Here is a 15,133-nt window from a genome sequence, read left to right on the forward strand (position 1 = left end):
GTAAACAAAAATGTATTATTGTGAGATTTTTAATTACATGTTGTGTCGTATATAGTATTCCCAGTGAGAAATAATTCGTCGTCGGGCGACGAATCATTTCTCACTGGGTTACAACCGGTATAATTGATTTTGGCTGTGTAAAACATTGAATACGATTTAAAAAAGACGAATATGTGATCAGGCCATATATTCTGTAATAAAATTTGTTATTTAATTACAATGAACCGAAGATAAATAAATATTATATTGAGAGAGATACGCATAATTCTGAACCAAAACATGATTTGAGAGAAGGTTTTTTAGTTTTGACTATTCTGAACAGAACTAAGCATTATTTACCTTTCTATAACAGTATAAACTAAAAAATATTTAAACAATCATTCAATGTTATTCCAATACAATGTTGTAATGAAACAAAGCCAAGTGAAATTTAATTGACTCTCAGCCATTGAGACAAAAAGACTAATTTGAATTGTATCATATTACAAAATTAGAAAACTTGGTAAAATAACATTCTTCGAAGAAGATAACGGTAAGTGTCGAAATAAAATTAAAATTTTTTTATGAAGACTGCATTGCTGCTGCAACTACACAAGAAGCTGCACTAACAATATGCGTTGTGAGAATTTCCCAAACACGTGATCATTTCATGTTGAAGACGGATGGGCAATGAGATTGTATACATGAGTGCACGTGTTGCAAGCGTGTCATCGTAACTTGGCTGCCACACTGCCATTGTAGAAAAGATAAAGAAAAAAATCAGAAATTTCAGATTAAAATTGTTTCGATCTCGAGTTTCATGTTTAAAACTTTATCAGTATCTATCACATATGTATATAAAAAATAGCTTTTACAAGAATTTTATTTGACTTATCAATAATCGTGAAAAACCACATAAACATTCTCAATATTTTTTAGCGCACAGCAAATTAAATGACTGACATAGATTATTCATAATTTTTTATGTCATTGCTAATAAATTCTGATTGCATTCACTAACACATGATAAATACGACGAGATAATTGCTTGCAAATCTAGCTAGCTAAAATATTAACTGCTGTTTTACCGGTTTCTTTTTTTAATTACAAGCGCGTGCTCGACTTTGCTTAGGATTGCATCATTCCCGGCTTTCTCAATGCCATTAAAAGTGTTGACTGTATTTGCTCTCACGTGCCGAGCACGACTAGATAACGAATTGCGATTGATTCGACATTCGATCTTTATACATACATAGATTCTACAATTGTAGATACAGAAGAAGGAAATCGATGCGACACGCAAAAGATTCGCCGATGCTTTCTGCATCGTGTATGTGCGGTGATCGACTTCGTAGAGCAGACACGCGCGGGTAGAAGTGACGAAAAAGAGGAAAATTACGGGTACAGAAATAGAGCAGTGTAAAGTGGGGGGAAAAGAGTTTACTACAAGCAAAAACCCAGCGGGGCGTCAATGATGAACGAAATTTGTAGGAAAATATAATAAAAAGTTTTTTTTTCAAAGTATAGAATTGTAAAACTTCGAGAAATTATAAAATTTAAAACCTTCTATTAACTTGTCCATTTTTTACATAAAAATCCAGTTTTTTAATAAAAGTTCCCAAGACAATTCAAATGTATCAAAAAACAATATTATATCTTACAATTTGAAGATTTTTTTATATTTTCGAGCAGACTTGACTACCTTCAACCCTACACTGAAAAAAATTTCTGGTTGAATATGGACGAATCAGATAATTCCTTTAGGATTTACCAGAATTCCTTTAGGATTTACCAGAATTCCTGTAATCCTACAGAAATTCTGGTAAATCCTAAAGGAATTCTGGTAAATCCTAAAGGAATTATCTGATTCGTCCATATCCAACCAGAAATTTTTTTCAGTGTACGTTTCCGGAACAGAAACACGTGTGTTTTTGATATTTGATAAGTTGTTGCCAGCAAGGTGTGTATACTTTAATGTCAAAATATGCGATGCGTCAGCGAATTAATCCCTGTCGTAAAATTATAATTACAATAACAGATATAAAAAACATTTTGATGGTATTTTCCATGTATATTTATGGTGGTAAAATTTACAGTTCCAATTTGTAAAACATGGATAAATCGACTACCAATCTAAACAGATGCAAGTGATTGTTTATTAACTAACTTCTTCAAGCAAACAAATGTATAGATGTTTGTAGAAAACCGTTACATTATTATCTTATCGTTAAATTAAAAGGCGGGATTTTTAACGGGTTATAAATACACTAATTCAAATAAACTGGCACGTTACAAACACGTGCTTTTTTACGCCGTTTCATATGATAATTCAATCAGCTTCGGTACCAAATTCCTTTTCAATGTTGCTTATCTGTGCGACTACATTTATATAAGTGATATTTTGGAAAGATACTCTGTGCGATACTGTACTATGTTTACGTAAATACGATATTGAATAAAATTTATGAGCAAAATTGTTTTTATCAAAATTAGATTAGTGGTAACTTTCCACCATTGGTTCTTGTATGACGCTTCGGAAGTCTGAGATTGAATCATTGTAAGAGAAAAAAAAACGACATCTGTATTTATAAGATATCATTAACGACATTGTTTTGTCTACATTGTAAAACGGTCTAGGGATTCATCTGTCAAACAGCCATCGGAGAACACGCATTCGCGTCGCGCTCCATGCGTGTCGAGAAGCCTTGAAAAAAGCGAGGTCAATGAAATGACATGTATTTCTTCTTTCTGCGAAATCAGTATGTCAATTTACCGAAAAATTCCGTTTATTAACGATATCATTATCACGGTGTACTTAACGAAATTGAATAAAATTATCTTTCCTCGGTTCTTTTCTTTTTTTTTGGTTTTTTGTTTTTATGATCACGCATTCTTTACATGGTTTCAACAGGCAGAATCGATACGTCGGTTCTACGGAGGGATCTCCGTGAACCTTAACGGCCTCGGTAGCTGCACATACATGTTTGTTTCAAGACAGGTTTTGCCTGATTGGTTTCGGGTATTTCCATTGAAAAGCATTGAAAAGCAAAAAAATAATATAAGTTTTGCATTAAAACAAAAGAATATCATTATTAAAAAAACAGCTTTCTAATACATAATTGATATTTATGCAATGCACTTAGAAACCGGTTTCAGTTAATTATTATGCAATTTGTCAGGTATTGCGTAGGATTCAAGCTGATGACCAGTTTGTGTGCATTTGAGTTCACATGTGTTTTCGCAGTTCTTTCTATCTCGCGGGAGAAAATTTCACTTCACTGTCATTAAAATAGAATATTTGGAAGAACATGGCTCCAAAATTGACGAAATCTCACGGAACAGTTTAAGAGTTCTAATTTTATTTCATTTTCAAATAAACCGGTGAATTTTTCAATGGAATTGATAATGACGCATTGGCAATTTCCCTCAACTTTGGAATTTAATGTTGGAAGTCGACGGTGACGCAACCTCCCTGTTTCCATTGCGTAAATGTGTAATTCCATCAATAGTACCATGTGGGTATCAATCAAGTCTAGGCCTCTCGAGGCCTGTAACACCGAGACCGAGGGGGAACGAATGTGTGCGTGACGAACGGCTCGTCTGCTCGCGGCCGTGCACGCGTTTCCACGCGTCGATGACCTTTTTCCTCTTTCTGGGTATTTCACGCGGGAAATACATCTCGACCCTCCGAGTTTGGTGCCATCGGCCAATCCGGCGTCGGCTCCGATGGAAGCTGCCATTTGGACTGGTTCGCGTAGCTGGTCAGGGTCATGAGTTCGGAGTCGGTAGAGGTGGATGAACGGCTGATAGTTGTTAGCTGGCACGACCGAAGCCGGTTTAGTAGCCGAGCAAGCATCGAAACGTAACATACTCCACGCAGTACCAACAGCTCTCACATCCGCGTGTTGCATTATTGATCGCAAACGTTCGTTTGGCGAGACGTCGCGAAGAATGGGCATATTTCGTGAATTTCCAATAGTTTTCAATTTGTACAGGAAGTACAGTTAGTTCTCGGTTATTCTCGAAATTGCATTCCTGAATTGCACGAGACAGGCACGAGGAAGCTGGGAAACAGACACCAAATCCTCCGTTACGCTGACGCCAAGGTGAGTAATTATACAGAATTACCTCAACTTATCAAAATGTTCATGGAAATATAGAGAACATTTATTCTTGATAGAACTTTTGCTCTATTTCATTTGATTTAAAGTGTTACTCCAATCAGCGTTAACTCGAATGGGGTCAACTGAAACTGTGCTTCACGCCAAGAATGTATCGCAGATAGACATTTGTTTATAGCACATCCTGGTCTTTAATTTAGTAACGTTGTATAATGAGTAGTTTGTTACGTCAATAATAAAATCTAAACCGTATTACATATATACAAGAATACTTGTCGTAATTACTATTTAAATTATTAGTCTAAGCAAAATTATTACGTGATCTAATTGGTTTCCCGTTTAAGTTCAAACTTTGCTATTTGGATGCATCTTACTTACGTGCTGTTTCATGTACCATTACTTATTTCAAGTATACTTTAACTTATTTGCCTTTTAACATTTACTTATCGTTTAAATAACATATATTCACATATGATTTATAATTGTAAATAACATAATTTTTATTGTAATTTGGTGTGGATTATTTAAAACCGGTTTCGTATAGCTGCGTGAATTGATCTATTTACGCGAAAAAGTTGCGTCACGTTGAATCTGTCCGACTAAATTATTCAAACTTACAAGGCTTCTAATCCACTTTGCTAGCGAGCAGCGAGAATGTTTCGTGCATGCATTAATATATTTTTTAACTTGCCTCACGAAAGTGTAAACATGTATATACGTATAGTTATGACTGAACTCGTTTGCCATGGCCAATTTTATAAAGATATATCTCTATACATTTCTGAGCAGTCCTTAATGAAAGACGTAGAGACAAAATATTTTGGTAATTTAATAAAGTTAATTTTACATTTAGTTAATAATTACGTTACAATCTGTCGTATAAATTTGCATTTTGCAATAAACAATTTGTATATAGATTTCAATTAACTAAGTTTAAAATATTAATATTTAATAAGAATTGAGCGCGAGTTTCCAGGGTAAGATGTAGTCCAGGGTTAAAGGTTTCAAAAACAGTTCGTCGAACAGTTTCGAGAAAAAAAAATGTAATCGAACAAACTATACATGCATATTTCTCGCGATTGCTAAGCCACGCAAAATTTTTGCTACCAAGGAATTAATCTCGGGTCGACAGGCTATCGGATCGTGACGCCTTTTTTTAAACCACGCAACTTTAACTGCGCGAATGACGAAAATTGCTCAGTACTCGCCGAAACGCTCGCTGGTGATCTCCAAGAGTTCTCGTCGTCGCTTAAGGCGATCGGTAATCGACTAGTTTTTCCCACCAGTCTCTTTTATTCGATTTAATCTTGTCTTAAGGGGAAAAAATCTTAAAAAAATTAGTTATCCTTTTTACCTCTTATATTTCACTCTTGTATAATTATTATTAATGTAGTTGTGTTTTTCAGGTGATATTCGAGTGTTCCTTGAAGGAAAATAAATTTACGCGAGGATAAAAGAACGGCATCGATTCCTGATCACAGATAAAACGAACACGGTCTTCGAGTCTCGTGTTGAAACGTCGCAGATGTCGGGGATCATGGAGCAGAAAGACGGCCTAAAGAGGAAACCAACTCTCGTCAGACGAGTATCCGACATGTTTAAGGGTAAATAAACAAAACATTCATTATCTTTTTCGCGGTCCTAGCCCTTTCTTTGTAGGAATACTTGTGAACCGAATAACTATGAAAACTTGGGCTGTTTTCCAAATGGAAGTTACATTTGATTAAATAATATCTCGACGGTCTGTCTCTCTTATCGCGCAAATTACATGTGTAGTTGGAATATCATGTAATAAAGATGTTTTCGGCTCGCGAATGATAGTAACTACGTAATGCCGCTGGCACTGATTAAATATTCTCCTCTTTCCCAACGACAGATGGAAACTACAGCGGGCCTCCGATGCTGTTCCGACACCCGTCGATGCAGAAGATCCGCCATTGCTGCCAAAATCTCAACCTGCTACCGTATCTTCTTTACTCTTTTGACAATTCCAAGTCGCATCCGATAGTACGCAAGATGCACGGCTGCCTCAGCCATTTTCTTCAGGAGATTACAATTAGTTTCCTGGTCACATACGAAAATTTGCGCCAATTTGTACTCAATGGAATTCGTATCAAGAAACCAATCGACGCACAAAAAGCAACAGCAGAATCGAACGACGATCCTGCTAAACCTGCCACCAAGTTCAACAGGTTCAAAAAACCTAAACGCAAGCATTCGCGCTATCTGACTGCGGCCGTGTATCTCGTGCCATTGCTGCTCGTCTTCCAGATGATGGTTCTGTGCAGCCTGACAATTTTCGGCAAGTATACCCCGGGTTTCATCTTCCTGATTACCTCGCTACTCTTCCTCGGCGGTATCGCACTTAAAATATTGTTACACGGAACTGTAATATACGGCATCCAGAAGTGCGAGAGGAAAAAGGTGCAGTGATCTTCCGTTTCCGCTGTTGTCGCTTTATCGCCTAAAGACAATAAGACAATAGGAAAAACAGACAAGACTCCGCATTCTCGGAGTCTGCGTGTTCATCTATGTTACGTGGCATCAAATATTACCTTCTGTGCACAATCAATACGACATTAACATGTATTAACACGTTTGTGTTGATGAAACTCCGACAACCTCTTCCATTTCCTCTTTTTCACATAGCGTTCCTGATCACCAGTTTCATATATTTACTCTTTCTCTTTAAGTTGTTACAATCATTAAGCAGGGATGCATAGATGTATAGAACGCACTGCGAAGAAAACACTTTTTTATGAGCTATAATGTATGCACATGTGCAATAACGTTTTAAGCGGAAGCATTATTTTTATCGTTCTCAAGCGGACCTCGGAGGACTGTTTCTTCGACCTTGTGAAGCAAGTATTGCGAATATCTTTGTCCTCTACAGCATAAGACTGAGAATTATTTTTAACGTATGTGTTTGTAATGTAAATAAACGTGCGAATGCTATATGTATATACTATATAATGGTAGGTGGGTTTGTAAAGTTGTCCTGTTCCGACAAGGAGAAACGAAAGCTATAGGACGCTTGATATGTTCATTGAAAGTTAGTTCGATCTGTGATGGTGTGGGTACAAGTGATATCTCGCGGTTACTTGCAATGCCACTTTAATTACACACGATAAAAGTTATTTTATGCGTAGAGATTCAAGTTCTAAAAATACGCCTCTTAGCGATCGTACCTATCGATATTGTTTTCTACCGAAAAATAAATGAAACTGATAATACTTTTATTATTTTTGCAGATTTATTTGTATGCGTTTAAAGCCAAAGTTGAAACCAAGATAAAACCGGCACTTAAAGTCATTGCGTTCCGAATGTGCGATATTCCTGCGTTGCTGGAGTACTCGCCGATACCCGCGGCATACGCGATGACATGTGCCACGTAGTTCTGTTCGTGCACGCTATGAAAGAGATGCGCATACGGGCCTGCAAAGAAGACCCAAGACATTTTTAAGGATTCATTACTCAGGGCGATTCTTTCCAGAAATTTCTAAGTCAATCAAAGAGGTAACGGCTTTTGAAAACCCGAAGCCTTCTAGCTACAATCTCCGTACTATAATCCCTAATTAGACATCGTTGATGTACCTATAGCGTACACAGCTACGTCTCCACCACCGTGAGTAGCTTCATCCGATACGATTGTAGCTTGCTGACTGTAAGTAAAATTGCTAGTGTTCGATTTGGAAGGATCGATTCTGGCGGCTTGACTGCCATTCACGGTATAAGCGACATTGTTCGGTCCACCCGTGCTGTAGGACAAGGTCGTGTAGGGTACTCCATCGTGTTTCGATTTCTGAGCGATTCCTAAAATATATTCTCGCGTAAGAAGAAACGAAAAAACTCCACCGTACTTTGATTCTCACCCAGAATGGATGAACCTCGAGGGCTATATCCATTAATGCTCATCGAGTGCGTGTGATCGCTCGTGACTATCACGAGGGTATCGTCAGAGTTGATCATTTTAAGGGTGGCGTTAACGGCGTCCGAAAATCGGACTGTTTCCAGCAGCGCTTGAGCGGCGTGGCCGCGATGATGAGCGAAATCGATCAGGCCACCTTCGACCTGAAAGAGCAGTCGTATTGATCTTTCTCTCGCAGCATTAACCGGAATTACAATCGTACCATTAAAAAGTATCCCTGCTTGGATTTTTGCAAAATTCGTAAAGCCGCCACGGTCATTTCTTCCAGACTTGGTTGTCCTTTCGGACCTCGCTCTCGTTTCCAGTCCATCTCGATGTGACCGTTGGCAAAAATTCCGAGCAGATAATCCACATTCTCGACATCGACCCGGGATAATTCTTCATTGTTTTGCACGACTTTGTAAGCCAAGTTCTTACCGGACTTATCTTTTATCCACTCATCAATGAGATCGCGACCGTCTTGTCTGTAACAAGCCCATTTATCTATCGGATCAAATTCGTCTGCGCTCACATTCGATTTCATCACTTGTCTACCTCCACCCATAATCACCTAGAAGACGATAAACGCGTTATTTATTCATCTTGCAATTAAACAAGACAGAAAAGTCATTTTCTATTTACTCGAATGTTTTTCCCCGGCTCGTCTTCTACTAATTGTCTGGCGATATCTTTGCAGGCACTAGTGTTCTTAGGCATTTTGGATTCGCATTCCCACCTGCGATTTGCGCAGTGCGCATAAAGCGGCGCCGGAGTTGCGTGAGTAACTCTGGTAGTCGTCACAAAGCCTGCGTTCAATTATATTACACTTAACAAAATGTATAGATGCGTTTATAAGTATATTAAAAAATTTTTCGGTTGTAGTTTTGTCTTAGATTTTTCAAAAAAATTCTTAACACGTAGCAATTGTGATATGTGCACATTTTTGTACAAATTAATAAATATAGGAAAAGATTAATAGCTCAAAAGTAATAATGGGAAGAACTGGCTTTTGAATAATATATTATTATATTTATATAAAAATATGTGGCGCGAGGAGACAATCGTTTTCTAAACGCATATTGTTATCAGAACCGACCTGTAGCTTTACCGGCTGCTTGGGCCCACGCTATGAACGAATCCACGTGAAAATTCGCATTCAAGCTTGCCTCGCAATCCCCTAATTGTACATTCGCGTCCACCCCTACGACTTCGTAATTCGTCTTGACTCCCCCGAAGAGAGCGGTAGCGGTGGAAGCCGAGTCAGGAACTTGTTTGTCCGTATTGTAAGTCTGCATTATCAGCAAAAGATACATTCGAACGCGAAGCTCTTACATAGAAGACATTAATTAAAATGCGAGTCACGTAAAATCCCATCGAAACCTTTAGTATCCCGATATGGGGAAAATGTTCCCAGGCGAGTCGACTGGTCTCGCCATTACGATAAATTCTGCTAGCCGTTATGGTGTCCGGACTCATCCCGTCCCCCACAAAGAGAATCACGTTTTTCGCCCTTTTCACGTTCCAATGGTACGAAAGAGACTCTTCGAGTTCTTTGTTTGCCAACTGGTGCCAGTGTCGGCTGTCTGCGTCAGAAACGACGATGCTCTCAATAGCCTTCCTTATTTGACAGATATATTTCATGCAGATACGGTAAGGAGTTAAAAATAAACGTTAATCTACCGGAAAATAAGTCTCACGTTTTTATACAAATGAGAAAGAAAGATCGATTTGCCAACAAGTTTAATAAGAATGATTATTGCACATTTATTATTGCACATAGATTATCGTTTTAAAGCTTTCACGTGTCATGCGGATGGAATATGATTAATCTTGCGTCCTTGAACGAGTGCGATACGAGATGACATATCATGAAATTTCATGAATTACGCTTGTAATCTCCTGAATCATGGCTGCGACAACACTTGACAGAGAGACGGTTCTTTCACAATATGACTTATATTTAAATACCTTCGATCGCAGCCGCATTTGGAATCTTGACGAAATACACGGCGAAATAGATGGCAAAATATTTCATTTTTCTTTCTTATTGGTTAAAACCTTTCCGCGAGTGCTGTAATCTAGAAATGTGTCAAAACTAAAGAAGACACTGTGCACACTTTGGACTAAGAGATCTATAAACACGTCCTCTGCTGAAGCACGATAGGAATCATGAACATAGAAACTGTCTCAAACGGTAAAGGTAGATCTTCGAGACGAATTCAGACGACAACGAATGTGATAATATACGGTGTTACAATAACTCTCAGTACGAGACAAATGTATTACGCTTGTTGTGCAGCATAAATCGCATTGTACTGGAGGAGACAAAGGGATGAAAATAAGAAAAATAATTCTGGTTGGGCTAACATTCATCGTAACGTTTTATTTGATTTGTTGTATATCCATTATCGGTTCTTACAGGTCGCAACACATCGCGTAATATAATCTTTTATAAGTTTCGTTTTTTCCCTCCCTTCGTCTGTTTAGTCTTTGAACAAAACTACTAAAAATAGACTCGATAAAATCAACCGCTCAAGCCTCTTTTTTTAAATATCTCTCGTCTTATTTGTCAAGCGCGAGTCGATGAGATCCGAGATGCAGTCGAGGATATACTGTATACATTCGAGAAGAGAAAAGAGGGCATCGCCTCTTGAAAATTTCTAAGAAGCTCGCAGTATAGCAGTAGATGAACTGAAAACGCTATTCGTTCTCTAATTGTTAGCGCTTATTCGCTACGATATAAACGTTCGTTACTAATATATCGTTATCAGTTTGTCGTCTTCCAACACGCCTCGCATATAATGAGTGTTGGTGCAAGTGTCAATCGAGGAGCGTAAGACATGATTATGACATTTTTCCTACGTTACTTCGCGTCCAATGTCCCCGGCATGTTCAACCACGGACTATTTTGATTTTGTGCAACTCGCCCCTTGATTTCGCTTACATAAATATACGGTTTTTGACATTTTGTTTTGTGGATTTCGAAGGAAAGAATTATCGTTGCAAAAAATTTGGGAAGAAACACAAAATGGTACCGCATAGTTTTCCTCTTTCGAACGGAAGGCAACGTTTAGCTTTACTCAGCTCCGGCCAAAGTAGAAATCCTCAATAGATTTTTTGAAAAGATAAAACCAAGTTAAGTATTATGTTGAAACTGGAAACGACAATTGGGTCTCATCCTATTCATAGGACAAGGCTCACCGTGTCAACGTCGGCCTAATATAAACTGTCTACAAATTCTGCCTTATGTAATTAAGTACAATAAAGTCGTCCTCGTTACGTTTAGCTGTGATACGTGTTTCGTACTATCGCACAGATCAAACTTTCTTTTCGTCTACACGTTTGTCCTCCTTAGCTCGAAGATTATTGCCAACGATTACATTGTCTCCTCTTTTTCACATTTTTTTCCTCTTTCATCGTTAACCCTCAACTATAACGAAAATATTAGATACAATAGTAAAACGGACACTTTTGCATTGTACATATTTGGGTATATTGAAATGCTATTTGCTTTTAATTTGCTCTTTTTATAATTTTGACTCGTGTTCATAATTTTATGCACAATAATTATTTTCAGCCTCATAAAATTTGCACAAGATTGTGTTATTTTGATCAAGTTTAGCTCTTATGTTTTATATGCACGTTCTTCAAATTCCATCTTAGTATAGTTGAAGGTTTCTTATGAAATTAACAAGTCGCTTGTATCGAAGAGATTCGAGAGCTTTGCGCGAGGTACGTCCAACGAAATTCTCGTGTTTCGTTTCCGCGCTTTTATCCCGGTAGAATCTCATTGCGGGCATAGGCATTTCTTGTTAACGTGACTTTGAGAAATCGAATCGCATTGATTTCGCTGCCACGAAGGTCGCAGCTTAATATTGCCCGCAAATTCACCATTGCGTGTACGCGTTGCGCTCAATAAAATTGACTTTACTGTGGCAGAAGACACCCTCGCGCTTTCCTCCCGTCATAACTCTCGCATTCCAAACATCTGTTAATGTACTTAGCACTCGCAATTCCCTTCGTTTCCGTCGGGATTCGAGAAAGTCTCGTATTCGCGTAAGCTGTGAGGAAAATGCCCTAAATTCTAAGTGTTTAATGACCTCTTACGATGGTGACCCTCTGCCTATACTTCAGTTAAAAAAAATCTTTCCATCCCTCTTTACAAGATATCGAGGCCCTTACATTTTTTCTACAGATGCTTTTCATCAATGTAGAGAATTTAAATCAATATAAAATTAGAATTTTCTGATTTGTGAATTTTTATCTTCACGTTTCTTCTTTCGATTTGATACTATATGTAGTATTTATAAGTCGAGAATCCACATTGCTCGTGCGCTTATTTTGATTATTGAGTACGCCGTACGAGTCGGGCTCGTACACAGTTGGGATCGATGCAGCAAGTATAATAATTGACGGTTAACATTACACGCTAATTAGCAGCGTTGTCGCATTAACCTCATTGTCGCTCGTTATTATATTCGTTTAATTATTTCATCCTACCGGCATGGCATCACCTCACAGTGATGGGAACATTGGATCTTCTTGGAGCGGCGCAATGCGGTTCAAACGAAGACGCTAATTAAAATCCACTAGTTACTAATGATATGTGCCCGATCGCTTTTGGTATACATATTGAAAATCCAATTCTTTTCGAAGATGCAACAGCATTCGTCTTTTCGGCAATGCCTACTTTCATCGCGTCTACCTGATTTCTAAATCGTTGAACCATACCATTTGATGAGTTTCAAAGAATTAAACACTTTTTATGTAATTTTTTTCGTATGACAAAAGCTTACGAGAATAAACGATACTTTGTTTCTACACTTGTTGCATAATTCAAATTACGCTCAATTCCACAATTTGAGATACTGAAATTTAGGCGGATATGGTTCATGTCTTACGATTCTATCTATTTTATATCGCAGCATATTAAAATACCGTCCAATGTTTGATTCTCTTTTATTCGTGTTAAAACTGCATCGAGCTCGATTCCACAGAGCGAATTAACGAAAAGACAAGAAACGGTATTTGAGACTTTCTCACCCGTCCCGCTATTCTGACGTGACAGCTCGTAAAACAGCTCATGGTTTTCGAAAGATTTCACTCTCGCCTGCGCTTTCTTTCGGTTACAAAAGAAGTATTGTCATTATTATCAAACCGCCATTACTATTAAATGCATCGCTGAAAATAACATTGAATTTTCTGTCGCCTTAGTTGTCGTCTACCTGTCGGAGATAGATCCTCGCATCGGACTACTTTCCTACTCATTGATCTTTTTGATATCGAGACTTACAGTTAGTCGTTTTGACGTAGAGACTTTGTAAAAAAATTGCTTTTGATTTTCGGCTGCTTACGGAAGTCTTGCAAGCAGAGTTCGGGGATATATATCAATAGATAAATATCATGACGTACATCGCGATATACATATATCGTTTGATTTATTCGATAAATTATTATAAAAATTAATTAGTTAATCAACGTGTTTTGTGCTTGCAGTTTACTACTTTGCATTTTGAGTATTGACGGCTTACTGTTACTACTTATTAATAATATTTATTTAATATTTTATGTAATAATAAAATACATTCTATATTTTTCTAAATGTTAAATGTCGTAAATTTAAATTGATTTAAGAAATCAATGTCTTTTTATTAAAAATATTTTTATCCTTTTAGAAGCATCAATATAGATTCTACCATATACAAATTTAATGGCGAAGAGTATGAAGTAATTCATATATATCATAATACTTTTGATTTTTCATAAATAGCTGATGTATATATAAATATCATGATATTTTCAAACTCTGCTTGCAAGACGATAGACAATCGAGATCAAGGGCGGAATCTAAAGTTGAAAAATTGTCTGTGTACCACACGCGCGCGCGTTGTGTGTGTGTGTGTGTGTGTGTGTGTGTGTGTGTGTGTGTGTGTGTGTGTGTGTTTGTGTGTGTCGACGACACAGGGGGTTTTTGTCGTTAAAGCTATCAGCGCGTAATTCTCATTTAACTCTGCTGTCTTTAAAACACTGTATGAGGAATCTACTATACGCCATATAGTATAGCGATTTCATTAATTAATTGCTTCGTTCGTTTAATAATTGCGTTAAAATAGTTGCCCGTGAATTTTCGAGCAGGGGAAAAAAAGTTGAACCGAGTGTAATCGATAACGGGAGTTACTACGAGCCTACGAATTCACGAACAGTAACGAGACACGCGCTGCGTTTCAAAAATTTCTGTTTTCTGCCTATATTTATAATATATAATATATATATATTTATAAATTGTGTATATTGTGTACTATATATAAGACTCTCTATACTTCGTTATATTAGGTATACTCTCGCGCATTTTAACAAATCGATCTTATTAGGCTACCCTCGTACGCGGCTTATACGGCTTTGCACGCGGCACGAAAGTCCTTCATGTCCGCTTGTGAAATCTGGCGGGTGTATTTACAACCTATGGTAGATGGGAGGAGTATTTAATACGGGAGAATGCGAAAGCGGAAAAAAATGCTTGCATTCTTTTTTGTTTCAGTTGCAAAATTTTGAGCTTTGTTTTACAAGTTATAAATACGTAAATTTGTATATTGGACCTCCTTGACATTCTAAAATAAACCCTTTTTACGCGTTGAAACATTAAAAGTATATAAATTCATTAAAAATTGTCTTACTAGGTTACTACCCGGGGAAAAAATTTTTACACATGATCACATATAATCATATATGCTCATATACGAAAAATGTCCATATATAAGATACCATGTGTATCATATATGATCGTATATGATAATGTGTTTGTCATATATGACAATATATATGACAAATACATTATCATATACGATCATATATGATACACATGTTTGTCATATATGACAGTATATATGACAAACACATTATCATATATGATCATATATGATACACATGGTATCTTATATATGGACATTTTTCGTATATGAGCATATATGATTACATATGATCATATGTGAAAATTTTTTCCCGGGTAATAAAATAGAAAAACTTCTTATGTTTTGCAAGCATTTCGCTCCGTGCGATTCTCTGCTGACAATGAGATGAAATGTTGTAATATGACGAGGGTAAAAGGAGAGAGATCGAAAGTCGAGTG

The 15,133-nt window shown here is 37.2% G+C and overlaps 1 protein-coding gene and 1 pseudogene across 2 annotated transcripts; one reads left to right on the top strand and one right to left on the bottom strand.

The window, feature by feature from the left end:
- The first annotated feature begins 3,818 nt into the window (after positions 1–3,818).
- On the top strand, positions 3,819–7,335 carry LOC105566868. 2 transcript variants are annotated; one of them, XM_012021238.1, is made up of 3 exons: positions 3,819–4,085; positions 5,507–5,704; positions 5,977–7,335. In XM_012021238.1, exons 2-3 carry the CDS (start codon positions 5,626–5,628, stop codon positions 6,531–6,533), a joined length of 636 nt encoding a protein of 211 aa, XP_011876628.1. In that variant the 5' UTR covers positions 3,819–4,085; positions 5,507–5,625; the 3' UTR covers positions 6,534–7,335. The 2 variants fall into 2 exon arrangements, with proteins under 2 accessions (XP_011876628.1, XP_011876629.1); XM_012021239.1 differs by lacking the exon at positions 3,819–4,085 and adding an exon at positions 5,296–5,361.
- A 4-nt stretch (positions 7,336–7,339) lies between these two features.
- Positions 7,340–13,613, bottom strand: LOC105566867 (annotated as a pseudogene).
- Between the last annotated feature and the right edge of the window lie 1,520 nt (positions 13,614–15,133).

This window comes from Vollenhovia emeryi, unplaced genomic scaffold (assembly GCF_000949405.1).
Source record: "Vollenhovia emeryi isolate VEMERY1.0 unplaced genomic scaffold, V.emery_V1.0 DF939142.1, whole genome shotgun sequence".
NCBI classification, from domain to species: Eukaryota; Metazoa; Arthropoda; class Insecta; order Hymenoptera; family Formicidae; genus Vollenhovia; species Vollenhovia emeryi.

Bases quoted from the DNA above. Each gene is read 5' to 3' on its own strand.
- LOC105566868 (XM_012021238.1), top strand. From the start codon at position 5,626: ATGTCGGGGATCATGGAGCAGAAAGACGGCCTAAAGAGGAAACCAACT. The intron at 5,705-5,976 runs GTAAATAAACAA...TCCCAACGACAG, and splicing joins AGTATCCGACATGTTTAAGG to ATGGAAACTACAGCGGGCCT.